Source organism: Canis lupus, chromosome 12 (genome assembly GCF_011100685.1).
Source record: "Canis lupus familiaris isolate Mischka breed German Shepherd chromosome 12, alternate assembly UU_Cfam_GSD_1.0, whole genome shotgun sequence".
Taxonomy (NCBI): domain Eukaryota; kingdom Metazoa; phylum Chordata; class Mammalia; order Carnivora; family Canidae; genus Canis; species Canis lupus.
In genome coordinates this window covers 24,676,624-24,703,401 of record NC_049233.1, presented here as the reverse complement: position 1 = coordinate 24,703,401, position 26,778 = coordinate 24,676,624, and the positions used below count along the sequence as shown (strand labels likewise).

Genomic DNA, 26,778 nt, shown 5'->3' with positions numbered 1-26,778 from the left:
ACTGTGGAAGGAGCCTCGGTGTCCATCGAAAGATGAGTGGATAAAGAAGATGTGGTTTATGTATACAATGGAATATTCCTCAGCCATTAGAAACGACAAATACCCACCATTTGCTTCAACGTGAATGGAACTGGAGGGTATTATGCTGAGTGAAGTAAGTCAATCAGGAGAAGGACAAACATTACATGTTCTCATTCATTTGGGGAATATAAATAATAGTGAAAGGGAATATAAGGGAAGGGAGAAGAAATGTGTGGGAAATATCAGAAAGGGAGACAGTAACATAAAGACTCCTAACTCTGGGAAACTTACTAGGGGTGGTGGAAGGGGAGGAGGGCGGGAGGTGGGGGTGAATGGGTGACGGGCACTGAGGGGGGCACTTGACGGGATGAGCACTGGGTGTTATTCTGTATGTTGGCAAATTGAACACCAATAAAAAATAAATTTATTAAAAAAAAAATTTCAGGGATCTCTGGGTGGCGCAGCGGTTTGGCGCCTGCCTTTGGCCCAGGGCGCGATCCTGGAGACCCGGGATCGAGTCCCACATCCGGCTCCCGGTGCATGGAGCCTGCTTCTCCCTCTGCCTGTGTCTCTGCGCCTCTCTCTCTCTCTGTGACTATCATAAATAAATAAAAAAAAAAATTAAAAAAAAAAAAAAACTTAAAAAAAAAAAATTTCAGCAGGCTCTGGGGCCTTGGGGCTGGCTGTCCTTAAGTGTGGATACCTGGTGTGGGATGATTAGGGCAGCAGAATAGTGGCCCAGAATGTAAGAATCCCTTAGAAGTGGTGAGGAGAGGAGCCCTGGGAGGTGTAGTCTCCCCACTACCAGTAAGGCCTCAGATGTCAAACCTCAGAATAAAGAGTTATGCTTAATACACTCAATCCGGGCAATTTCTGAGCCTCTGGGAGATATGTGGTGCAAGATGGCTCACTTATGGGGTTCTCCACTGCCTGTTGATGGTTCTGTTTTCCTGGATATAGTATGATTATGACACGTGAAGACTTATCCCAATCCATCCACTCTCCAGCTTCCAAAATTGTTTGCTGTTGTTCTCTCCAAGTATGAGACATTTATGCCTTTGTTTTTTTTTTTTTTTTAAGATTTTTATTTATTTATTAATGAGAGACACACACAGAGAGAGAGAGAGAGAGAGAGAGAGGCAGAGACACAGGCAGAGGGAGAAGCAGGCTCCATGCAGGGAGCCCTATGCGGGACTTGATCCTGGGTGTCCAGGATCACGCCCTGGGCCAAAGGCAGGCGCCAAACCGCTGAGCCACCCAGGCTGCCCTATGCCTTTTTAAACATCCTTTAAGGTCATTTTAATGGGATCTGGAGAGGTGGTAAAGGTGAATGCTTGTGTTCAATCCACCATCTTTAACAGATACTCACAAAGTAAGTACCAACAATTTTTCCACTTACTCTGAAAGAAGGGAATATTTAACCACCACACTCCACCCGTACACCTGCCCAAAACAAGATATATAGTGGCCATATAACTATCTTAAAATATTTGAAGGGCTTCTGCATAGAAGGAAGAATAAACTTACCCTGAGCTCCTCCAGAGTCCATAACTAAGAACAATGAGTAGAAGTCTGAGAGATTTTACAGCTCAATAAAAGAAAAAATATTAGAGCAGTCTAAAAATGTAATCTGCTGCTTCATGAAATAAAGAGCTTTCCATTATGAAACACACGTATTCATTCATGAACCCCTATCAAGTGCCCATTAGGACCAACATAGTTCTCTCTGACCTCAAGTTGCTCATGGTCTAACAGAGGGATAGAAAGGTCTGAGCCTAAAGATTCCTGATCCTCGAGGTCTTCCGTTATACTTACCACAGAATTTCTATTTCTTTAGGAGCACTTACAATTCCTTGCTTAATGTCTGTCTTTTTTTTTTAGTCTCAGAGCTCCATAAGGGTGAGAACTGTGTCTTTATTGAACATTACTTTACCACTTAGATTTAGTATGGTGCCTGATACATTGTAGGTGCCCTGAAGCAGACCAAACTTTAAATAACAGATTAAAGAGTAGCATGATATAAATATAATCATGGCACTAGAGGAGAATTCTAGAGGTCGAATTAAGTGCAGACATTTAATTTAGCATGGAATGATAAGGGAGGACTTTCCAAGGGATGATGGCACTGAAATGAAGTCTTAAAGAACATTAAAGAGTTAGTAAGGCGGGGCGGGGCGCCTGGATGGCTCAGTCAGTTAAGCATGTGCTTTCAGCTCGAGTCATGATCCTGGGGTCCTGGGATCAAACCCCCATGTTGTCGGGCTCCCTGCTCACTTGGGAGTCTGCTTCTCCTCTCCGTCTTCTCCCTCTGCACCTTCCCAACTCCTGCTTGTGCTCTCTTTCTGCACTTTCTCTCTCAAATAAATAAAAACCTTAAAAAAAAAAAAAAGAATAAGGCAAGGAGGGAGAATAGAATTCTAGAAGAAACAATGATCAAAGTCACAGAGATATTAAGAACATGAGGCAATCTGTGAATTACAACATACTCTCTATAGCAGTTTAATAAGGAGCACATGAGTGAAGACCAGAGAGTAAGATCAGGGCAAAGTCATACTCAAGAGTTTGACAAAATGGCAATGGATATTATGCAAGGCTCTGAAGCAGGTTTTACAATTTAATTTAGATCATTCTGGCAGCAATGTGTAGGATGTAAGAGAGGTGGCAGGTAGAGGCAAAGAGACCAGTTGGGAATGTGGAAAGTAGAACAAAACTAGAACATGAACACAATTCAGCCAAGTTCTTCATTTTATAACAAAACTGGCCTTTCCTCCAGTTTCCAATAATAGGTTCCTCATTTCTGTCCAAGACCTCACTAGAATGGCTTTACCATCCATGTTGCTATTCCGAATTACTTGGGTATTCTCTAATTGGATGGAAGCTCCTCTGCAGCTCTGATTTCTTTCTGACTTCTCACCAGAACTACCATCAGTGGTCCATTCATGGCAATATGGAATTTTTCTCACATGCACCCCAAAATCCTTCCAGTCTCTGCCCATTACCCAGTTCCAAAGCCACCTCCATAGTTTTAGGTATTTGTTATATCAGTAACCCACTTCTTAGTACCCATTTTCTGTCTTAGTTGTTTGGGGCTGCAATAAGAAAACACCATGGAATCCATAGAATGAATGGCTTATACATAACAGATATTTATTTCTCACCGTTCTGGAGGCTGTAGATTTCAAGATCAAGGCATCAGTAGATTTGGTGTCCAGTGAGAACCTGCCTCCTGGGTCATGGACAGGCATCTTTTGCTGTGTCCTCACATGGCAGAGAGGGCAAATGAGCAGTCTGGAGTCCCTTTGATAAGGGCACTAATCTCACTGTTGAGGGCCCTGCTCTCATGACCCAATCCTCTATCAAAGGCCCTACCTCCTAACACCATCATGCTGGAGATGAGGATTTCAACATATGAATGGGGGAGGGGGTGCACACAATCAGTCATAGCATCTGACATCTATAATTAGCCAAAGATAGAATCTATCGTATCTCTTGCCATGTCTGTTCCCTGTTATTTATGGAACTATTTTTCACTACAAACCCAGAGACTTCTTCAGTGTTATTTCCTGGCTCTTATCATTAGCTGACAAGATTCATGCCTGTCCCTCCTAGTGGATTATGATCTGGTTCAGGGTAAATTTAAGCTCACTTCCTTACATGTGAACCACTGGCACTAACTCAGTTCATGTGTCAACAGACAGCCTCTGCATATTGTCACAGTTTAATATTTGATATTTTCAAACATCTAGACACACAAAATATAGTTTTGATCAAAGAAACTATTTTCTTCCAAAGTCTAAGCATGATTGTTTTTTGTTTTTTTTTTAAACAATGTTACTATTGACAGTGTTTGGTATGTGGAAGGCCGTCAACAACTATATGAGTCAACAACAACTATATGATAAATGAATGGACATTTCTGGTCAAGAAATCAATATAAAAGGCTGAGAATGGCAAACTGTGGGTAGGTTCTAGAAATGGTAATCAGACACATTAAGCCCACAGTAAGAAGCCCACATGTAATCAAAATATCAGATACATGTAAGCCCACAGTAAGAAGGTGAGCTAGAGTGAAATGTTGGGGAGTCCTGAATGCTCAGAAGAGACATTAAGATTACCATCTAAGTATTCACAGAACCATTAAGATTTTGGTTATAATCAGATATCTGCTTAAGAAAGATAATTCTGAAATCTCCCATTTCAGGGATGAGTTTTCAAATGTCATTGAAATGACAAGTATAATATAAACATGGGAACAATTCTGTTTCAGGGATGGAAAAAGAGAAGATATAGGCCAGAGCAATTTCTACAAGACAAAGTGCAAACAGGACCAGAGTGGGGTGAGGGTTGCGGGGGTGAGGATAAGCAGCCTGAAATTCAATAAATGAAAAAGGAAAAGCTTGCTTGGGAAGTAAGCAATGATGCCCAGGACAGAACCCAGCCCCCCACACCTGGAGTGGAGGTAGTAAAGCTGCAGGGCTGTCAGCAGGAAGCCCTGCCAGAACAGCAGCTCATTAAGTCTGCCCTAGTGAAGTGAGCACAAAGGGGATGGATGTAGTGAACCTCTAAGAGGAGGATTGGTGCCTGTTGCCAAGGTGAGTGTGGGAAGGTGGGGTGGGGCAGCACCAAGGAACAACCCTAGAGAATAAACTTTGAGAAGCAGCCAGTGGGCACAGCAGTGAAATTCTGAGATAGCTTCCTCCCTATTTCCTATACTCTGTAAATCTTGCAAAATCACCACAGAAAATACAAACGTTTACTCCTTCTTTGAGACCAAAAGATTTGCCCAAAGACCCAGATAATCTCCAACACAGTTTATTTGAAATCCCAATACTGGACCAATATACTTAGGATGAACCACTAGAAAAGTTAACAAATTTCAAATTTTACTGACACACACGCACACACACACACACACACACACACACACACAGACTTGAATAAAGGGACACTATGACGTTTCTACATAGAAAGACTCAATATGACAAAGATGACAATTTGCCCCAAATTAATCTATTTTTATGCAATCCCAACCAAAATCCTAAAGGGTTTGTATGAAGCATTTCATCAGGATTTCTTCTATTCTCGGAAGCCCAGCACTCCTTCCTCAGGAAAGGAATGATGAGCAAGCCCTACATGTCCTCCTTCAATCTGGTTCCATCTATGCCACGTGGGAAAAATTCCTTGAAATTTGTGCCATGTGGATGGTATTTTCCATATTCCAGTGTTAATGTAAGTTGTTTTATTTTTTTAAAGATTTTATTTATTTATTAATGAGAGACACAAAGAGAGGCAGAGACATAGGCAGAGGGAGAAGCAGACTCCTCACAGGGAGCCTGATGTGTGACTTAATTCCCAAACTGGGATCATGCCCTGAGCCAAAGGCAGATGCTCAACCGCTGTACCACCCAGGCGTTCCATTGTAAGTTGTTTTAATTATCAATTGCTATGTAATACACAACTCCAAAATTTAGTAACTTAAAGCAATAATCATTTACTTGTTTGTGATTTTGCAGTTTCGGCAGGGCTCAGTGGGGTAGCTCATCTCTGCTATATTTGGCACTAGCAAGGTTGGTTTGACTGAGGCTGGGTGATCCATCTCCAAGACTACTCCAGATTGGTGCTGGCTGTCACACAGGAGCTCAGCTGGGGCTGTTCGCTGGAGCCCTTTATTTTTGCTACACAGGCCTTTTCACTTAACTGTTTCCTCACACCATGGCTGCTGGGTTTCAGAAGGAGAAAGCAGAAGGCTTATTAATGCCTGGGTTCAGAGATCCCAGGCTGTTACGTCTCTGCATTTAATTAGATGAAGCAGTTAGAGGCCCACATCAGATTCAAGAAGAGACATAAGCTCTCCCTCCTGATGGAAGTAGCTGCATGCACATATTTGGGGGCCGTCTTTGGAGACTATCTACTACTCAGGTTGTTCATCGATTTTATATTCCATTGGCCAGATTCCATAAAGGATATCCAAATGTTAGTGCTTAAGCCATCACCTTTCTTAGAAGTAGTCCCAAATAAATATTAATTTAAATATAATTCATCATTAAAGCAGTGTTTCCCGGAAAACAAGCACATTATTTTTCTAATTTTTTATTGAGGTGTATAGTTTACAGTGAAATATACAGATCTTAAGTGTATAATTCAATGTTTTGACATACCCATATAGCTGTGTATGCATAAACATACATATACATAGCTATGTAATACACACCCATATCAAGATATATCTTCCTCACCCAAGAATATTCTCTATGCCTTTTTCTTGTCAATGCATGCTCCCAGAAGCAACTACTGTTCTTATTTAGATTTGCCCACTCTAGGACTTCATATAAACGAAACTATACAGTACATACTCTTTTTCTCAGACTTCTTTCACCCAGCATTTTTTGAGATTCATGTTGTTTTGTAGATTAATAGTTTGTTCATTTTAATTATGAGTATTATTTCATTGTATGAATATACTACAATTAGTATAACTATTCATGTGTTGGTGGTATCTGCATTTTTCCAGCTTGGGGCTTTTATTTTTTAAAGATTTTATTTATTTATTTGAGAGACTGCAAGTGAGAATGAGTGGGGCATGGGAGGCAGAGGAAGGAGAGGAAGAAATAGATTGTTCACTCATCAGGGAGGCTAAGGCTCGATCCCAGGACCCTGGGATCATGACCTGAGACAAAGGCAGATGCTTGCTTAACCGACTGAACCACCCAGGCACAGTTTCAGTCTATTTTAAAGCTGCTATGAACATTCTTGTACAACTCTTTTCATACACTTAAGATTTTATTTCTCTTGGGTAAATACCTAGAAGGGAAATTTCTGGGTCATATAGATGATGTATCTTTGATTTTATTAGAAATTGCCAAGGTTCCCAAAGTGACTAAATCAGAGTTCCAATTAGTCCACATCTATACAAGTATTTTGTCAATTATTAATTTTAGCTATTTTAGAGGCTTGTAATGGCATCTTATTGTTGTATTAATTCACACTTTCCTGATGACTAACGTTTTGAGCATTTTCCCATGTACTTATTGCCTATTCATATATCTTTCCCTATTATGTGTCTGTTAAAGTATTTTACTCATTTTTATTTGTGTTGTCTTTTATAAATGAGTTGTAGGGTTGGGTTTTTTTTTTAACTGTTTTATTTATTTATTATTATTATTTTTTTTTATGATAGTCACACACACAGAGAGAGAGAGGCCGAGACACAGGGAGAGGGAGAAGCAGGCTCCATGCACCGGGAGCCTGACGTGGGATTCGATCCCGGGTCTCCAGGATCGCGCCCTGGGCCAAAGGCAGGCGCTAAACCGCTGCGCCACCCAGGGATCCCAAGGGTTGGGTTTTTTTTTAACGTATTATAGTTATAAGTCCCTCACGAGATATGATTATTACAGATATATTCTCCTGGTATATGGCTTGTCTACTCATTTCTTAACCATGTCTTTGAGTAGAAGTTTTAAATTTTCATTATATTCAATTTACTGATTCTCTTACAGTTAGCACTTTCTAAGACCTAAGATATACTTGCTTACCCTAAGGTCATGCGGATTATTTCCTGTTTTCTTCTAGAAGCCTTAGTTTTAGCTTTTATTTATTAGGTTAATAACCCACCACAAATTATATTTTGAGGATATTATGAGGTTAAGTCCTAAGATTCAAAATATCTAGTTATTCCAGTACATTTTCCCTTTATCCATGGAACTGTTATGAAGTCTTTGTTAAAAGTCACTTGACCATATTTTTGTGGGTATATTTCTGGATTCTAGTCTGTTTCAATGATCTATGTATCTTCTTTACTGCACCTATACTGAGAATCTTAAAATCATAGAGTCGCAGTTCTTCAACTCTTTTCTTTTTCAAAATTGTTTTGGCTATCCTAGGTTCATCACATAACTTTTAGATAAACTTTAACATTTTCAATAAAATGCCTGCTGGGATTTTGATTGGAATTGCATTGAATCTATAGATCAATTTAGAAAGAGCTGACAACAAAACAATACTGAGTTTTCCAATCATGTACATAATACATCCATTTAAATCTCCTTTAATTTCTCTCAGCAATAAGTATCATGCATTTAAATTTTAAGTGTTTGTTTATAATCTGCTTTTAATTCATGTAATTTATAAATCTGTGTAAAAGCCATACTAGGAAATTTCAAGATCAGTATGACATTGTTTTTTTCTTACAATCCAATAGAAGAGCAAAATATTCTCATTACAATTTTAAAAGTAGAAAAGTTTGAGTAACATTTTAATTAGAAGAGATGAAATATGTACATATTTAATAATAGCACAAAGAATGTAAGAATTATAGAGGTGTCACACGTAACACAAAAAACAAGGTGTCACACATAACACAAAAAGCAAATTCAGCCTTTGATTTCTCTATAACAATTAAAAATAATAGAAATATATTTGAGTCTGTCACTTAAATATATGAAAAACTGAATTATAAGAAATATAAAAATAGGGAAAATAAAAAACCTTTCAATGACAACTTCTGCATCCATGTTGACATTCAGCATGGGTAATAATTTTTGTTTTGAAGATTTTTTTTACGTATTCTCTATACCCACTTGGGGCTCAAATTTAGAACCCCGAGATCAAGAGTTGCATGCTCCACGATGTGAACTAGCCAGGCACCCCTATTTTTTTATTTAATATATTCATTTATGTAGATTGCTTAACTTACTTTATTAAATTATTTCAGCATTTAATAATCAATATAACCAAGCTAAATCCTTCAACTTTGATCTTCTACTTTAACTAAAAATGGCTAGTCAGAATTCCTTTACATAAGCCTCTTATAATGTACTTGGGAGTGGTTAACTTTTTTTTTTTTTAAACTAAGTACATAATCCCAATTCAAAAGGTTTTCTTCATATTTTTAATTATTTAAAGTTTTTTGATGAAACTATCAAATCTGTACTAAAATATTATTAAATCAGTCTTTTAGGATACATCCCTCCCCATAATTTCAGATGAGAAATTAGACTTTTGATTGAAAAATAGTTACTTTATTATTTTAATTCTCTTTTTAAGACAAATGCATCAAATAAGAAATCAATATTATGTTAGGACAGTTAAACGCTGAAAATGTTCCTAGCAGTAGTAATTCCTCCATAAAATATAACTGCATATATAAAGCAGTATCAAATCCATTCATATATATTAGACTATAAAGTATAATGGAAGATAGCACATCTTTTTATGTCTGGGTAATATAAACATAATAGTTACAAAATAGGATAGAAAATGGCTTTGTTGCTATCGAATATGTGACTCTGACAAAGTTAGATCTTCATTCTCCTCCTCCTTTGAAAAAAGGGAAGGAATAATAATACTCCATAGAATTGCTGTAAAGATTAAATTACTGTTTGCAAGGTACTTTGTATAGTTCCCACCTGATAGTAAGTACTAATTAATGGCAACGGATTTCATCTTATGGCACTAATAACAACAGAAATACAGTTGATCCTTGAACAACACCGGGATAAGCAGCACCAACCCCCACACTGTGAAAAATCCAAGTATAACTTTTGACTCCCCTAACACTTAACTACTAAGCCCTACTGATAACATAAGCTGTCTATTAACAAATATTCTGTATGTTGTGTGTATTCCATACTGTATTCTTATAAAGTAAGCCAGGAGAAAAGAAAATGTTATTAAGACAACCATAAGGAAGAAAAAATACATTTATAGTCCTGTAAAAAATCCGCATGGAAGTGGACCCACACAGTTCAAACTGGCATTGTCCAAGGTTCAACTGTATATTGCCTTATATAAGGGCTATTCGATAAGCTATCTAATTTGTAAGGCTGACAGAGAGGAAAGGAGAACTGGGGGCTCTGCAATATGGCAGTCATTCCACAGCTCTCTGTCTGTATACTAGAAACCAGCCACCAGGTAAAAAAGTACATGAGAGTACAAATGCACAAACAACATCCTGGAGTCTTAGCCAGTGTTTTCTTTAGTGTCCGTAGTTCATTACAAATTAACAGTAAAGTGATTTAGAAGAATTAAGGTACTTGTGGGGGGGATTAAGATTTTATTTATTTATTCATGAGAGACACAGAGAGAGAGAGAGAGGCAGAGACACAGGTAGTGAAGGTGTCGCTAAACTGCTGAACCAGCTGCTGGGGGTGGGGTTAGACTTAGGTTTTAGAATTAAATTGAGAAAGTATTTAACTGATTTTCAGACCTTCTTAGTGATTTAAAATGAATAATCATAAGTGGAAAATACACAAGTGCAAATAAAAATTCAAATGTGTAACAAAGCTCTCTCTCAGTTCTTATAAGAAAAAAGGACAAAACTAAACACATAAAATTATATTACAACTATCAGGAAACTTCAACCACCATGAGAGATTATCTTTTTTATATAGAAAAGTAGCAATCTCTTCCCCCACATATTTAATTAATATGAAATAGAACTACAACATATTACATAACATGATTTTTTTTTTTTTTTGGCTACTAAAGACCACAAAACTATTTGCTGTAAAATATGTTTTGTGCAAAAATTAAAGAGACTGTATTCTAAGAGAGTAGAAAAGGAAAAAGGAATCATTAACAGATACCCATTGTTAGGAATGGAATTTTTTCCCCCAACACCTATCCCACTGCCAGCAATGGGAGTGAAGTCAACTTGGTGACATAAAAATTAATATTTTATATTACTTTAAAATAGATAATACCAGATTATTTCCATACTATGAAAAGCAAACATTCACTCTTGACCCCTTAAAAAGGACATACCCCAGAAAATTCTATTCTTTTCAATGTTAATCTGGACAAAGGGAAGAGGATGGTGCAGATGTAAGACTTAGAAAGAGACAGAACATACAGAAGAAATACATACAACATTATGCATTTGTTCAAATAATGAAAAATGAATTTATGACACATTTTCCAGGAAAAGTTACATGTCTTGAAATCCTGCGAAAACCAGGTATATAGGGAGGGGTTAAAAACAAAGTCATTGATGAACAATAATCGTTTTTTAACAGAGTTCATGCAATTATCTTAGTTGGAAAACTACTGTCCCAAGTTACCATATTTATGCTCTGCCACGTGATTACTGTGAAAATCAGTTCTTAAAAGAAATTATTCTGCATGTGGTGCTGACAGAGCCCTTGAGAAAGTGCTATACAAACCGAAGTTTCTAGAAATTTTTAAGTGATCATCTTAAAATACCATACAAAAATGTGTAAACGAAAAGATGCTTTAGAGTTGCAGGGCCTTATAAAATCTATCATGCAGATGAAGACAAAAGATCATCTTTTCTGCATTTAAAAAATTGATAGCATAACCTTAAAAGTTCAAAATTGCATTTTCAGCAGAAAAAGGCGCTAGATGCACCACTGCATTTCACAGGACCCACGGGATAACTGCAGGGGTGCCAGACATCATAAGGGCTTGGCCAGCACGAGCTCCTCATGCTTATAGATGGACATGTGAGAAAGATTTTGCAGCAAGTCTCACCTGGGAAATACTCTAGCATTAAACATTTCTACTCTTTTATCTACCCTGTCAGAGAGGAAAACTGCTTTTAAAAGATATAAACAATATAAATTCTGATAGTAAAGCACTGTAAAAATTAGGTATGATATTTTTGGCACAAAGCACTTTTAAAATCTGAGCTTGTTTTGCAAAATATATGTCTGGAATTTTTTATTTGAAAATAAAAACTTTTAACATACACACAATGTGTAAATGATTTTAAGAATGAATGAATTAGATTCTCTTTCCTTAGTACTGAATATACCTTCAGTATACTTCAGTACCAGATATCTGCATACATAACTCCATATTCTACATTATACAGATATTGCACAAGTAACATTGACAAATATACACTAATGCAGTCTGGCAAGATTTAGGGTTTACCTTACACTATTGTTTTTTTGTAAGTATTTGGATTCAATACTACTTTCCAAAAAAGCTATATGACCAATTTCAGAAATACAATGCTTGCTATCTCTCCTTGGTCAATAATATTAAAATCTGTACCGATATATTTGGGGCATTCCATTTATGTTTTCCAGCACTTAAAATTCAGCAAAACCTGTTTTTGACATTTTTTACAGCATTCCTTCAAAAACAGGAGAAGCTTCGTCTGATGTAAAAAAAACAAAATTAAAACAAGTCCACAAGGCAGTAATCTTTCCACCAAAGATCTCACTCCACCTGAAAAGCACTGCAGAACAATATTTAAGTCTGTCAACTTTCACAGAGCCATTAGGTGCAAAGTCTGCTTAAAAAAAAAAAAAAAAACTTGTAACATACCATGACAGTTGGATGCATTTCTTACTGAATTGCACAACATAACTCAATTTTTTTTCCTCCCTAAAATGTTTTAGGGTATGCTACAGCTGCTAAAAGGATTTCTATTTTTCTTGGTTCTCTGTTTGTTGGGTCGAAGATTGATGACATCTCCACCATTAAGGGTACTTGAATTTTGACCCAAGTGACTTCCAGTTGATGTATTAAAGACACCTGTAAATTGAGGAAAAACAGAGAGAGTGATACTGATATAGTTCAGGGTTACCTATTGTACACTGTGTATCCAGCATCTTAGTAAATCAGTAATATTTTCAGTATTTACAACTTTAAGCTTTTGTTTTCATTTCATTTATTTTATAAGTTTTTTTTTAAGTAAACTCTACTCCTCCTTTTTAAGTAAACACTGGGCTCGAACTCATGACCCTGAGATCGAGTTGTATGTTCTACCAACTAAGCCACCTAAGTGCTCCACGTTTATTTTTAATAGCCAATATATATCGTTTGTCAAAATTCAAAGGGTACAAAAGGGATTACACAGTAAAGTCTCCGTTCCAAATCACCAGTTTACCTTCCCTAAAGCATGTATGTTTTTCACTTTTCCTGTTTCCTTCCAGAGATATTTTATGCATATTTAAGCAAAAATGCAAATGCATTTTTTTCTCCCTTAATTACCAAACTGATGATTAACTGTACACACAGTTCTGCATCTTTTCACTAACAATCTATTTCTGAATTTGCTATCAGCAAGTATGATAATTTTAATAATTTCACTTATTATCTTTTACATCATATAATTTCCTCAAGAATACCAGATTTGTAGTTCACAACAGTATTTGTGAGATTTTATGTTAATAAAAACATTGCATATGTAAAAGCTGTAGTAATGTGAGATTTTCCTATCTAGGGTAAAACAACAACGAAATGGTCTACAAATAATTAAAGCGGTAAGTAAATTAAAGGATGAACTAAATGAAAACTTTTAACTACTATAGTTCCCATTTTGAACTGTGCTGCTCTAATACTATAATCTCTAGTTTATAAACAATTTATCATAAATAAATAAACAAACAACTTATCCTCCATGATACACAAGTCTGTGCCAGAGACACTATCAGCAATACAAAGATGACTATAACCAATTCCTGCCCACAAGAAGTTTACAATCTAATAAGTGACGTGAGGTAGTATGCAGGTAAGTAATGCTTTAGCTACTCTTCCTTAAGTGTCATAAAAGGGACCCAAGATCCCACAGATGGTTCCAAGGAAGGACCAATTATACCTAAAATATAAGAAACGACAGACTAATAAAAAAGGTAGAACTGGACAACTGGCAATGTATTGGACTTAGATCTCTCTTCATTTAGAAGAAAAGAATAGCAGTAATTGCTTTAGCTAGATATACAGCGAGCAGAGAAAGCTTTCTAGACAGTCCTTGAGGAATGAATAGTTCTTTGACAGGGATGGGAAAGAGGTCATTCTATCTATCTATCTATCTATCTATCTATCTATCTATCTATCTATCTATCTAATCTATCTATCTATCTAATCTATCTATTTATCTATTATTATTATTTATAAAGATTTTATTTATTTATTCATGAGAGACCTAGAGAGAGAGATGCAGAGACATAGGCAGAGGGAAAAGCAGGCTCCATGCAGGAAGCCCAATGTGGGACTTGATCCCAGGAATTCCGGGATCACGCCCTGAGCCAAAGGCAGATGCTCAACCACTGAGCCACCCAGGCATCCTGAAAGAAGTCATTCTTGATGAAAGAACCAAAATAAGCAAGAATGAAGAAGACAGTGTTAGAATGTTTAAGATACAGGGGATCCCTGGGTGGCGCAGCGGTTTGGCGTCTGCCTTTGGCCCAGGGCGCGATCCTGGAGACCCGGGATTGAATCCCACATCGGGCTCCCGGTGCATGGAGCCTGCTTCTCCCTCGGCCTATGTCTCTGCCCCTCTCTCTCTCTCTGTGACTATCATAAATAAATAAAAATTGAAAAAAAAAAAAAAAAAAGAATGTTTAAGATACAGCAAGACCTCTGGCAGAACTGGAAAACAGGTACATATATGAGTGGGGCTTAAGGCCATACAGGATAGATGATATTGTCTTTAGATCTCAGCATGAAGAGAGCTGCATTTAATATTCTCCATAATACAAATCTATCAAAGGGCTTCACTCAGGAAATTGGAAGAGACAAGAATGGAGCTCAGAAGACAAAGCTAGACAGAAGCTTATTACAACTGTCCTATTTTGTTTCACAAAGCATTTGAGGTGTCTGACAGTAAGAACATATTCAATAAAAATGGCAAAATAACAACAAAAAGAAGCAAGAACCAAGGGGGAAAAGAAGTTAAAACAGGTCAAGAAAATAATGTGAGTACATATATGGGGGGGGGGGGGGTGTCAAAATACAGATATGGAGTCCCTAAGAGACTACACAGAAGCTTTAGTAACAGAAAATTTGGTTCTCAACTTCCTGGTAGCCATAGCAAAAAACATGACATAGTCAGTCCAGTGACTGTTATAGAGAAGACAACATAGTTATTCTTTAGGAAATGTTAAACTTTGCAGGCATTTAGTATTACAAAAAAAAAATTCAGTAAAGTGTATGGAAATAGTACAAGTATAGTGTCAGAGGAACAAGTGTTGGGGATCCCTGGATGGCTCAGCGGTTTAGTGCCTGCCCTTGGCTCAGGGCGTGATCCTGGAGTCCCAAGATCGAGTCCCACATCAGGCTCCCTGCATGGAGCCTGCTTCTCCCTCTGCCTGTCTCTCTGCCTCTCTCTCTCTGTGTCTCTCATGAATAAATAAATAATATTAAAAAAAAAAAAAACAAGTGTTAAGAGCCCATTTATACATAGGACAGACCTTTGTAAAGTCTTTATCCCTGCTCTCTTAATACATAGAAAGTTCAATAGTTAAAAAAAATCTTTTAACTCAATATACCTTTTAATATGAGAGTTGATACTAAGTTTAACAATTGCTAATCTAATACTTTCTAATCACATTTCTTTTTTTTTTTTTTTTTTTTTTTAAATTTTTTTTTATTAATTTATGATAGTCACGGAAAGAGAGCGAGAAAGAGAGGCAGAGAGAGAAGCAGGCTCCATGCACCGGGAGCCCGACGTGGGATTCGATCCCGGGTCTCCAGGATCGCGCCCTGGGCCAAAGGCAGGCGCCAAATCGCTGCGCCACCCAGGGATCCCTCTAATCACATTTCTTAAAGAAATAAACATTGGGACATCTGGGTGGCTCAGTGATTGAGCGTCTGCCTTTGGCTCAGGGCCTGATCCAGGGATCCGGAATCGAGTCCTGCATCCAGCTCCTTGCGAGGAGCCTGCTTCTCCCTCTGCCTGTGTCTCTGCCTCTGTGTCTCAAATAAATAAATAAATAAATAAATAAATAAATAAATAAATAAATAAATAAATAAATAAAATCTCTCTTAAAAAAAAGAGAAATGAACATATTATATTAAAAAAATAGCAGGGGCACCTGAGTGGTTCAGTTGTTTAAGCATCTCAATATCGGCTCAGGTCATGATCTTGGGGTCCTGACTAAACCCCCATCAGGCTCTGCACTCAGTGTGGAGTCTGCTTGTCTCTCTCTCTCTCCCTCTACCCTTCCCCCGACTTGCCCTCTCTTTCTCTAAAATAAATAAATAAATCTTTAAAAAAAAATAGTAAATATGGGGTGCCTGGGTAGCTCAGTTAAGCATACAATTCTTGATCTTAGCTCAGATCTTGATCTTAGGGTTGTGAGTTCAAGCCTTGCATTGGGCTCAAAGTTGTGCATGGAGCTTACTTAAAAAAAAAAAAAAAGAACCCACACAATAAAAAGATGATTAAAAAATAGTAAATATGGTAATAATGAATGGAAAATAAATTTAGCAGGTAAACATGGGACTGAAATTTCTTGAGTACTTACCAATTTTGTTACTACTTGAATGCATTAATTCTGGATCCTCAGCTATTTGCTGTTTGAGTTTTTGAAGGTATTTTTCAGCCAAATATTTAAAAACTAGAATAAAAGCAAAAGCAAAAATCTTACCAGGTCAGTATAATTTATGCATGTAAAATCTGTTGTTTCATATCACTCACTATAATATTGTATACTTGCTAATGACATTTATTTATTTTGAAATATTTGTATTCTTACATTCATCCTTACCAAAAGGATGAATCCTTATTTCCTTTCCATTTAAAATTAAATTGGAAGTATATAATCTAGTTGAAAAAACTCAACTTTTAAAAATTACTTGAGCATTCAAAAAAAGAATTATTTGAGCAATGCCTAAGTACAATAGTAATTATAAATATATATGGCATTTTATTAGTAAAGAAATGAAATAATACTTAGTAGTCATTAGTTTTAGATACTTGAATAGGGATCAACAATCAGCAATATACCACATTAACTCAGTCTTGAAAACATATCTCCTTTCTTTAGGTGAAAAAAACTACCTAGAAGACACTTGAGCAACAATCAAGTTGCAATCTAACAATATAAGTAGCAGTTCTGGAACGAGAAAAATAATCACCTTTCTCTACTCTCACTTTCTTAAACTGGGAAATATTACTAAACAAATTAAGGTCAGGGGTGCCTGGCTGGCTCAGTCAGTAGAGCACGGGACTCTTGACCTCAGGGTCATAAGTTCCAGTCCCACGTTGGGGGATTACTTAAAAAAACAAAAACAAAAAACAACCAGGGGAGCCTGAATAGCTCAGCTGGTTGGGTGCTGATCTCTTGGTTTTGGCTGAGGTCATTATTTCATGGGTCGTGGGAATGAGCCCCATGTTGGGCTCTGTACTCACTGGGGAGTCTGCTTGAGAATTCTCTCCCTCTGCCTCTCCTCCCTCACCTCTCAAATAAATTAATAAATCTTTAAAAAACACACACATAAGAACAAATTAAGGTCATTATAACCGCCTAATGGAACATCCACTATAGTGGAGTTCTCAAACAATTCAGTAATTTAAAAAGGTATCCATGAAAAACACATACATGCATACACACTCAAATATATACAGTTATATTTTTAAAGATAAAAAACAAAACAAAACCCACCAAAGTTTGGCAACAGAGAGTAATAAGTATTCAGAGTCATTAGTAATTAGTTAAGGACTCTAAGAAACATCATGCTTTTAAATTTTACTTAATGATAGGTGACAAGAAAATCCTGTTATTACATATATGACTTCTGGAAACCACAACAGAAAAAAATGTAAGAAGAATAAAACAAACTTCTTGCTATTTTTTTTAAAGATTTTATTTATTTATTCATGAGAGACACAGAAAGAGAGGCAGAGACATAGGCAGAGGGAGAAGCAGGCTCCATGCAGGGAGCCTGATGTGGGACTTGATCCCGGGACTCCAGAATCACGCCCTGGGCCGAAGGCAGGCGCTAAACTGCTGAGCCACCCAGGGATCTCTATTAAATTTTTCTTAAAGGCAGTTTACCTTCAGTCACATTTAGATCTTCTTTCACTGATGTTCTGTAGAATCTGAGCTTTAACTTTTTTGCCAGTGCCTCGGCTTCCTCACTATGTATCGATTAAAAAAAAAAAAAAAAAAAAAGCACTTATAAAGATACCTTCTGATAGCTTGTTTTAAAAAATCATTTTTATTACATTTACTGAATACAGCTTAGGGGTGTGGGTGTCAGACCTTCCAGAGTAGTTGAAAGTTATGTTGTCAGTACTTAAACAGGATTTTTAGTTTTCAGTATTGTTGTGGGATAAACACCATTATACTGTCAATTCTATGGTCATTAAACTCTAGTCTTAAAATGGCTAAATATCACTTTTTGTTATATAACACTTAAATTAATTTTGTTTTTAAAAACATTTGAATTTAATCATACTCTGAAAATCTTACACTGCATTCCTTACTTTACTCTTACTGGCTGTGAAACTACTTTGCTGTCAAAGCCAAAGTCATTAAATTAACGACTCCGTCTATGAGAGCAGACTCCTAATTTTAGTTTTATTATGACTCTGATCTTAGTTTTAATAAGACTGTAGTAGCTCTGCTCTAAAATCATTCCGGATGATTCCACCCCACCCTTCTTCACCTTCTTCCTGGTCTTCACAACCTTGTGTAGTTTCTTCCTACACTGTAATCAAGGTTAGTCTGTGTGATCAATACACAGAAGTGATAGTATGTGACTTCTGAGATTAGGTCATAAGAGACATTAGGGCTTCTGCTTCACTCTGTTTTGAATCCTGCTTGGGGAAAGCTGCTGCCATGCTGTGCCGACACTCAAGCAGCCCTAGGGAGAGGTCCACATGGCAACAGGCCAAGTGAGTGAGCGTTCTAGAATTGGATCCTCCAGCCCCAGTCATGCTTTACATGACTACTGTCCTGTGTAACAGCTTGACTGTGACAACAGCTTGTTTTCATGAAAAACCTGAACCAGAAACACATGATTAATCCACCCTCAAATTCCTGACACAGAGAAATGGAAAAAATAAATTTTTGTTGAAGGCACTAAGTTTTGGGTTAAATTGTTATACAGCAACAGATAACTAATATAAGAACATAACAAAAAATGAGGTAAAAACCAAGCAAAGATTTTAAAAGCTAGCAAAAAGTTAATAATACAATGTGCAAATACTTATAGAAAGAAATTATCTAGATGCTCAGTTCACAAATTTGAACTGAATTTCTGAATATACAAAACAATACGAATCTGAACTACTTATTTAAAGTCATCACCATAGGATAGCTACTTGCTCTAGATATTAAAACATACAGGGATTTTTTTCCCCTAGGGATGTTTTTATTAACATTCTTATTATATTTAGATTTGACAACATCAAGAGCTGGATTTCCAGTGTAAGACCTAAGACTGGAATTCCAAAAGGCCTTCAAAGTTTATTCCTTGAATTTTGTCTACTTATGATTTCATGTTAATTTTTTTAACCCAAACCTATCACAAAAAATAGCTCACAGAAAACTTAATTATAAGGCAGTCTCTATAAAAGGTTTCCTAAAATTTTTAGATCTATGCAAAAATTAAAATAAGTTTTAACTTTATAGAATTACCACCTCCCCCTCAAAAGTGAACATCTTACTTCTTTATACAAGAATCATCTAAGAGATCAATCTTGTTTTGGACAAGTACAGTTGGTATATCTCCAACTTCAGCTACTACTTTCTCTCTCCAACTGGAAATTGCTTCAAAAGATTCTCTGTCTGTGGTAGAAAATACAAGCACACAAGCCTGGGCTCCTGTAAGGTCACAAAATAAAAATGTTATTTACATTAATGAAACAATCCTATACAGGATGAGGGCAATTTTTACCTATTCAAACATTTTTTATTTTTTTATTTTTTTATTTTTTATTTATTTATGATAGTCACACACAGAGAGAGATATACAGATAAGAGTAAATCGCCCTGGGACAAGAGAATTTCCTGGAACCAAGGCACCTTTTCTTACTATTATTCCTTCCTTCCAGATTTCTCAGGTGTAAGTTTCCAACTAAGACTCAAAACATACATACCTGGGCTACTTAGGATACTGTAAGGCCAAAAAAGGTCTGCATTACCATTAAAGGGAATACTATAGTACAAAGCAAAAGAGCATGAAAGAGAAAAACCAGCAGTTAAGTATTACTGTAAAAGCAGAGACTTCATATGGGAAAATCTTCCATACTCTAAAACAGATTTTAAACCAAAAAATGTATTAATTACAAAACTGTCTAAATTAATACAAAACTGGGGCTGGGGACAGTATACAACACAGATAAACAGATGCTCCCTGACACTTTCCAGGAATTTAAGAACAAATAAAACTGAGGAGGGGTGCCTGGGTGGGCTCAGTCAGTTCAGTGTCAAGACTCTCGATTTCAGGTCAGGTCATGATCTCAGGGTTGTGAGATTGAGCCCCTTGTTGGGCTCCACCCTAGGCATGAAGCCTACTTAATATTCTCTCTCTCTGCGTCCCCCTGCTCCCCCTCCAAAACCCAACACTGACAAGATCACACTGGATACTAGTAAATAAACTTATATTTACTTGAACTCTAATATTTACTTAAGCTATAAATAAACATTATTTAATTATACTTTAAGAAACTGTTCTTTTGGGCAGCCCCAGTGGCCCAGAGGTTTAGCACTGTCTTCAGTCTGGGGCGTGATCCTGGAGACCCAGGATTGAGTCCCATGTTGGGCTCCCTGCATGGAGCCTGTTTCTCCCTCTGCCTGTGTCTCTGCCTCTTTCTCTCTCCCTGTCCCTCATGAATAAATAAATAAAATCTTAAAAAAAAAAAAACCTATAAGTTTATATCCAACTATTATTTAAATCTGAGGGCCAATGGACTCTTACAGGAAGTGTACTTTAATAAAAATGTGTAAAAGAAAAAAAAAAAAAAACCAGAGATATAGGCAGGAAGAGAGCTTAAGAAAAGCAAAATGTTGTTTAAAAAATCTGTTTTTAAAAAAGATTTGAGAGAGAGCACGAACAGAAGTAGAGGGAGAAGCAAACTCCCCACCAAGCAGGGAGCCCAATGTAGGGCTCAATCCCAGAACCCTGGGATCATGACCCAAGTGGAAGGCAGATATGCCCAACTGAGTGAGCCACCCAAGTGCCCTTGTTTAAAAAATCTTTCTTTCTTCTTAAGATTTTAAGTAATCTCTACACCCAATATGGGGCTCAAACTCATAACCCCGAGATTAAGAGTCACATGCTCTACAAACTGAGCCAGTCAGGTGTCCCAAAATGTCATTTAAAAAATAAATGAGGAGGATCCCTGGGTGGCGCAGCGGTTTGGCGCCTGCCTTTGGCCCAGGGCGTGATCCTGGAGACCTGGGATCGAATCCCACATCGGGCTCCCGATGCATGGAGCCTGCTTCTCCCTCTGCCTATGTCTCTGCCTCTGTGTGTGTGTGTGTGTGTGTGTGTGTGTGTGAGACTATCATAAATAAATAAAAAAATTTAAAAAAATTAAAAAAAAATAAAAATAAATGAGGGATCCCTGGGTGGCACAGCGGTTTGGCGCCTGCCTTTGGCCCAGGGCGCGATCCTGGAGACCTGGGATCGAATCCCACATCGGGCTCCCGGTGCATGGAGCCTGCTTCTCCCTCTGCCTGTGTCTCTGCCTCTCTCTCTCTCTCTCTCTCTCTCTCTCTCTCTGTGACTATCATAAATAAATAAGTTGAAAAAAAATTAAAAATATTAAAAATAAATAAAAATAAAAAAATAAAAAATAAATGAAAAATGGGGATCCCTGGGTGGCACAGCAGTTTAGCACCTGCCTTTGGCCCAGGGCGCGATCCTGGAGACCCGGGATCGGATCCCACGTCGGGCTTCCAGGTGCATGGAGCCTGCTTCTCTCTCTGCCTATGTCTCTGCCTCTCTCTCTCTCTCTCTCTCTCTCTCTCTGTGTGACTATCATAAATAAATAAAAAAATAAAAATGTTAAAAAAATAAATAAATGAAAAATGGATAAAAGTATGCCCATAACAACCCCAAAATTATTTAGTGGAGGACTGTGTGGGGAAAGACCAAAGGAATACAGAAAAGTACTAAAATGCTAGTCTAAAAAGGAGGAAGACGTACTATTAATATGTTTAAGCAATCTAGGGAGGTAAATAAACACGAATACGGGTAGAGATACCTGAGTATCACTGTAGCTATGGACAGTTCCTGCCTGTTGTTAATATCCTCAAAGTATACGCTGCAGGTGGCACTCAGCTTTAATTTTCTTTAAAGATTTTATTTATTTATTTGAGAGAGACAACAGACTCACTGCTGAGTGCGGAGCACAACATGGGGCTCAATCCCAGATCTCCAAGATTGTGACCTGAACCAAAGTCAGATGCTTAAACAACTAAGCCACCCAGGTGTCCCACACTAGCTTTTCTGCATCTAGGCTTTTTCTGATGCCTTGGGTTAGCCCATCCTAAGGGGAACTGATATCTCCAGGAAGAAACTTGAATTATGGAAGATGGTATTAAACCTCAGCTTCACTTTGGTGGGACCATCTTGAGGCAAGGCTACATGGTGCCTCACAGAAATTGATTCCCCAATTGCCTACAGTAATAATTAGCTCATTAATGCATCCTTTCATAGGTTTTTCTCCTTTCTTTCCCCAGTCTCAGTTCTTCCACCTGGGATCACCTACCAAATAAACCAGCCTCACCAAGTTGTACCAAGACCTGTTTTGTAGATTATTTTTGCAGATATAATTCTGAGAAACAATGGACAAAACTACTTGATTTAATTTCCCATAACTGAATATTATCATCCATACATACAGATAAATATTCTGTGGAATTATGATGCATTGTGGTTCCTTTCTGCTTAAGAACTTCCCCCCACCACAAAAAAAAAAGTTAAAGAGCCTTTATATAAAATTTTGACTGAGGTACCAATAAAACAGATGACAAATACCAGATTCCAAATATGTGTCGAAAGATCATTCTTTGCAGAATTTACAAAGGAAAAGACCAAAATCCATTATACAACTTCGGAACTCCCTCAAGCACTTGGAGAAATTTTTTTTCTTTAAGAACTGAGAAGAAGGGGAAAAGATTTCTTTAGAAAAAGTGCTGCCCACACCAACCCTTCTCTCTCTCTCTAAGATTTTATTTATTTGAGATAGAAGAGAGCACACAAGGGGTGGTGCGGGGGGGGAGCAGAGGGAGAGGGACAAGCAGACTCTGCACTGAGCATGAAGCCCAACATGGGGCTCCACCCCATAACCCTGAGATCATGACCTGAGCCAAAATCAAGAATCACACACTTAATGGAGTGAGCCACCCAGGCACTCCCCTTCTCTCTTTGAAGGTGGGGTGCTATGGGGGAGAGTGCTATTATGACCTCTTTCATCTCAACCTAGAAGGACTTCAGCAAGACTACTTAAGTAGCTTGGTATATGTTCCCAGCAATAGGGGGACACTCTGGACTGATGGTGCCTTGATTCAAGCCAGAGGAAAGTGCAGTGGCTGGGAGTGAGAACAAAGAGCCAAGACCAAGAGACAAAAAGAAAAGAGCTGCCTTTGGGAATACCTGTACTCCTGCCAATGGCTTCAATTTCCTATGGAAAGAGGTAAACCACATCTAAAAGCTAGCATGGGGTCATTTTAATTCATGTCCAATAGGACTGCTTATTGGGTGATGGGAGTTTAGCATAAAGAAGGGAGGGGGTGGAATGCAACTCCCACACTGGAGAGCAGGGTGGAAAGCAACTGCGAGAATCAAGTATATATGTGCCCAAAAGAAGTATCACCGAAAATGGGAACCTTGGAGGAATCCAGGACAATCTCCTAGAGAAAGAATCATCTTTGAACATCGGCCACCCAGAAGGCCCCAACATCAGACAAGAGCACCTGTAAGTGGGCTCCATGCTGGGGCATCTGGCTGGCCCAGTATGTAGAGCATGAGACTCTTGATCTTGGACTTGTTTGAGCCCCATGTTGGGCAGAGAGATTACTTTAAAAAAAAAAAAAAAAAAAAAGGAAGAGCGCTTTTGTCTCCCAATTCCCTTTCCTTCTAGGCCTGACTGCAGAGAAGGAAGACATATCTCTAACAAGCTAAAGAAAAGTGAGAGGACAGAAGCAACCAACATTCTCTTCCCAGACCACTGATATTGACTGGACTATTAAAGCCCCAGAGAGGATAGATTTAATGCTAAATTATATCTGTAGTTTGGCTTAATACACAAGACTGTCTAATTACTAAATTGAGATTATGTTTATGACTAGAAATAATTCTAAGAAATTTGAGAAAAACTATTTGAGAGTGATCAGAAAAGACATGAGCTGAAGGGAGTTTTCTTCAAGGGTGAATAAAGAACTCCCTCTCCTTCTACTGCCTAATAAAAACAAAGGATGGTGAGAAACAAAAACAAAAGTGGAATTTTGGTTAACTTCATGAGCCCTGTTCAACATAACTACCATGAATATTCTTTTTTTTTTTTTTTTTTTTAAGATTTTATTTATTCATTCATGAGAGACACAGGAGAGAGAGAGAGAGGCAGATACACAGGCAGAGGGAGAAGCAGGCTCCAACCAGGGAGCCCGATGTGGAAGTCAATCCCGGGATTCCAGGACCATGCCCCAAGCTGAAGGCAGATGCTTAACCGCTGTGCCACCCAGGCATCCCCTACCATGAATATTCTTTTTTTTTTTTTTTTACCATGAATATTCTTAATTGAAAAATGATCCTAAAAAAAAGAAAGAAAAATGATCCTATACTGTTATCCTTTTTCTTCCTTTGACCTGCAGTTCTGTGTTGATACCAGTCATCTTTAAGAAAGTTAATAAAGTTTAAAAAAATGTTAACAATGTTTTAATTTCTCTGTTGCAGTCATTTGGACATATCCCACACCCTTGATATTTAAAGGCATCCACTGTTTTCTATCCATGTATTTTAAAAAGACCTTTATTTTCCTACTATTCAATATTCCTTCAAAACTACCTACTCTTAATAATCACATCATTAGAAGTTACTTTGTCATCGTGGATAATAGTAAACCACTCACAAAAGAATCACTTTTAATAATTAACAAACTACTCCTCTTATCCACACATCAGAAATACAGAGATCTGAATAAAGTCTTGTGTATAAGATCACCATTAGCAAATATTTATTTCTAATTAATATGACCTTTCAAAAAAAGTTACTATTTCTGAAAGCAATTCAGAAAATATTCCTCAAAACATATAACGTGTAGAGAGTAATTCTGTCCTCAAATCACTGAAAGACCCTAAAAGATAGTTTCTAGACTTACAAGTGTGGCTGAGGACCAGCAGCATCAGGGTCATCTGGAAGGTTGCAGAAATGCAGAATATTAGAGCCACTCACCGATCTACTGAATTAGAGACTGCATTTTAACAAGCTCTCTAGGGGATTCCTGTGCACATTATAGCTTAAAAAACACTGGTCTATACAACACAGCATATAATTTAGGAAGAACAGGCCAATCAGAAACACAAGGCTTTATATACTATTATAGTTGCTATTCTGGATTTTAAATGCCAGTCTATTATTTTTGTTGACACTCTATTTAATGTGAAGCACACAAATTATTTAATGAACCAATCTATCACAGATTCCACACTCACATAATTTCAAAACAAATCTAAGGGACGTACATAGTCTAATTCTGTTGTTCCTTAATTTTTGCATTATAACGGAAACCTCTAAATAGCTTCTTGTCCAGAGCCATTCCATTTCCAACAATTTATATTCACTTATGTTTGTGAAAGAAAGTACTTAAAAAAATGTTTCCTTCTATTTATGAGTATAATCTCAGATATCAGATCTCAAGTCCATAACCTCATTTCTATATATTGTTAGTCAAAAACATTTTTTTCGGGACACCTGGGTGGCTCAGGGCGAGATCCTGGGATCTGGAGTCGAGTCCCACCCTGGGCTCCCTGCATGGAGCCTGCTTCTCCCTCTGCCTGTCCCTCTCTCTCTGTGTCCCTCATGAATAAATAAATAAAATCTTAATTTTTTTTCTTAGAAACAAATCAGTAAAAAAGTATAATGAAAATGCTTTATATTGTATGTAACTTTCTGTATTAAGTATGGTTTCTACTGCCTACGGTGGACTTCTTAAGAGTTTAAGAGAAGTCATTTGGGATCCCAAAAGGGTTCCTAATGTGATCTGTGCTCTGTTCTTTACAAAGCCATTTCAACATGTCTCACTATACAATTAATGCAACATTCTAAGAATATAAGTATACCTTTACACGATGGGTTTTTATATGATAGGTCTCTTTTAAGTGAATTATAATAAAATTTTTCTTCTTTAAATATACATTTTTAAGACTTTTATATATTTTGAATAATACATTTTTAGAATATAAATCAGTTAAGTCCTTTTTTTTTTTTTTTAAGATTTTATTCATTTATTCAGGACAGACACAGAGAGAGAGGCAGAAGCAGGCCCCACACAGGGAGCCCAACGTGGGACTCGATCCCAGGTCGCCAGGATCCACTCCAGGCTGAAGGCGGCACTAAACCGCTGAGCCACCCAGGCTGCCCCTATATCATCATATTTTAATCTATACTAGTACCCGATGACTACCTGGTTGTCTAGCTGGCATCCAATTTCCCTCCCTCCAAGAGAACACACCTGCCTCACTGTATAGTAGCCGTATGGTTTAGGCAGGCTGAATCTATCCTCTGCTCTGGGGTAGTAGGCCCTAAGTGCATCAAGCCAATTAGGGTAATCACATTCTTCTAACTACTTACACTGATCTGGTCAAAGGTGATCTAATCAGATAAAAGCTGAGGACTTTTAATCCATTGTTGTAGAAATTAACTCCCCCCCCACCCCCCACCAAGGATGTGAACAAAGCATGTGGCTTCCATTGCTGATGGTAGCAATCTCACAACCAAGAGGAAAATCACCAGAGGGAGAGAGAGTCAATTCAGGGAGACAGTCAACTCAGGAGAATCAATGAAGTTACAGTAAAAACAAACCATAACTAAAAGCTATGCTATTTCCAC

General features: G+C 37.5%; 1 protein-coding gene across 4 annotated transcripts in view; it reads right to left on the bottom strand.

Annotated features, from left to right (window-relative positions):
• The window catches only part of RAB23 (RAB23, member RAS oncogene family), a 49,736-nt gene that overhangs the window by 4,371 nt on the left and 18,587 nt on the right, over positions 1–26,778 (bottom strand). For 2 of the 4 annotated variants that reach the window (XM_038554417.1, XM_038554416.1), the window contains exons 4-7: positions 19,388–19,544; positions 17,772–17,854; positions 16,239–16,331; positions 9,017–12,522 (exon numbers count right to left, since the gene is read on the bottom strand). In XM_038554417.1, the coding sequence (XP_038410345.1) occupies positions 12,383–12,522; positions 16,239–16,331; positions 17,772–17,854; positions 19,388–19,544 (473 nt within the window). In that variant the 3' untranslated portion in view covers positions 9,017–12,382. Of the gene's footprint in view, positions 1–4,810; positions 5,741–9,016; positions 12,523–16,238; positions 16,332–17,771; positions 17,855–19,387; positions 19,545–26,778 lie in introns of those variants that run through there. The other 2 variants (XR_005367879.1, XR_005367880.1) reach the window with 2 other exon arrangements.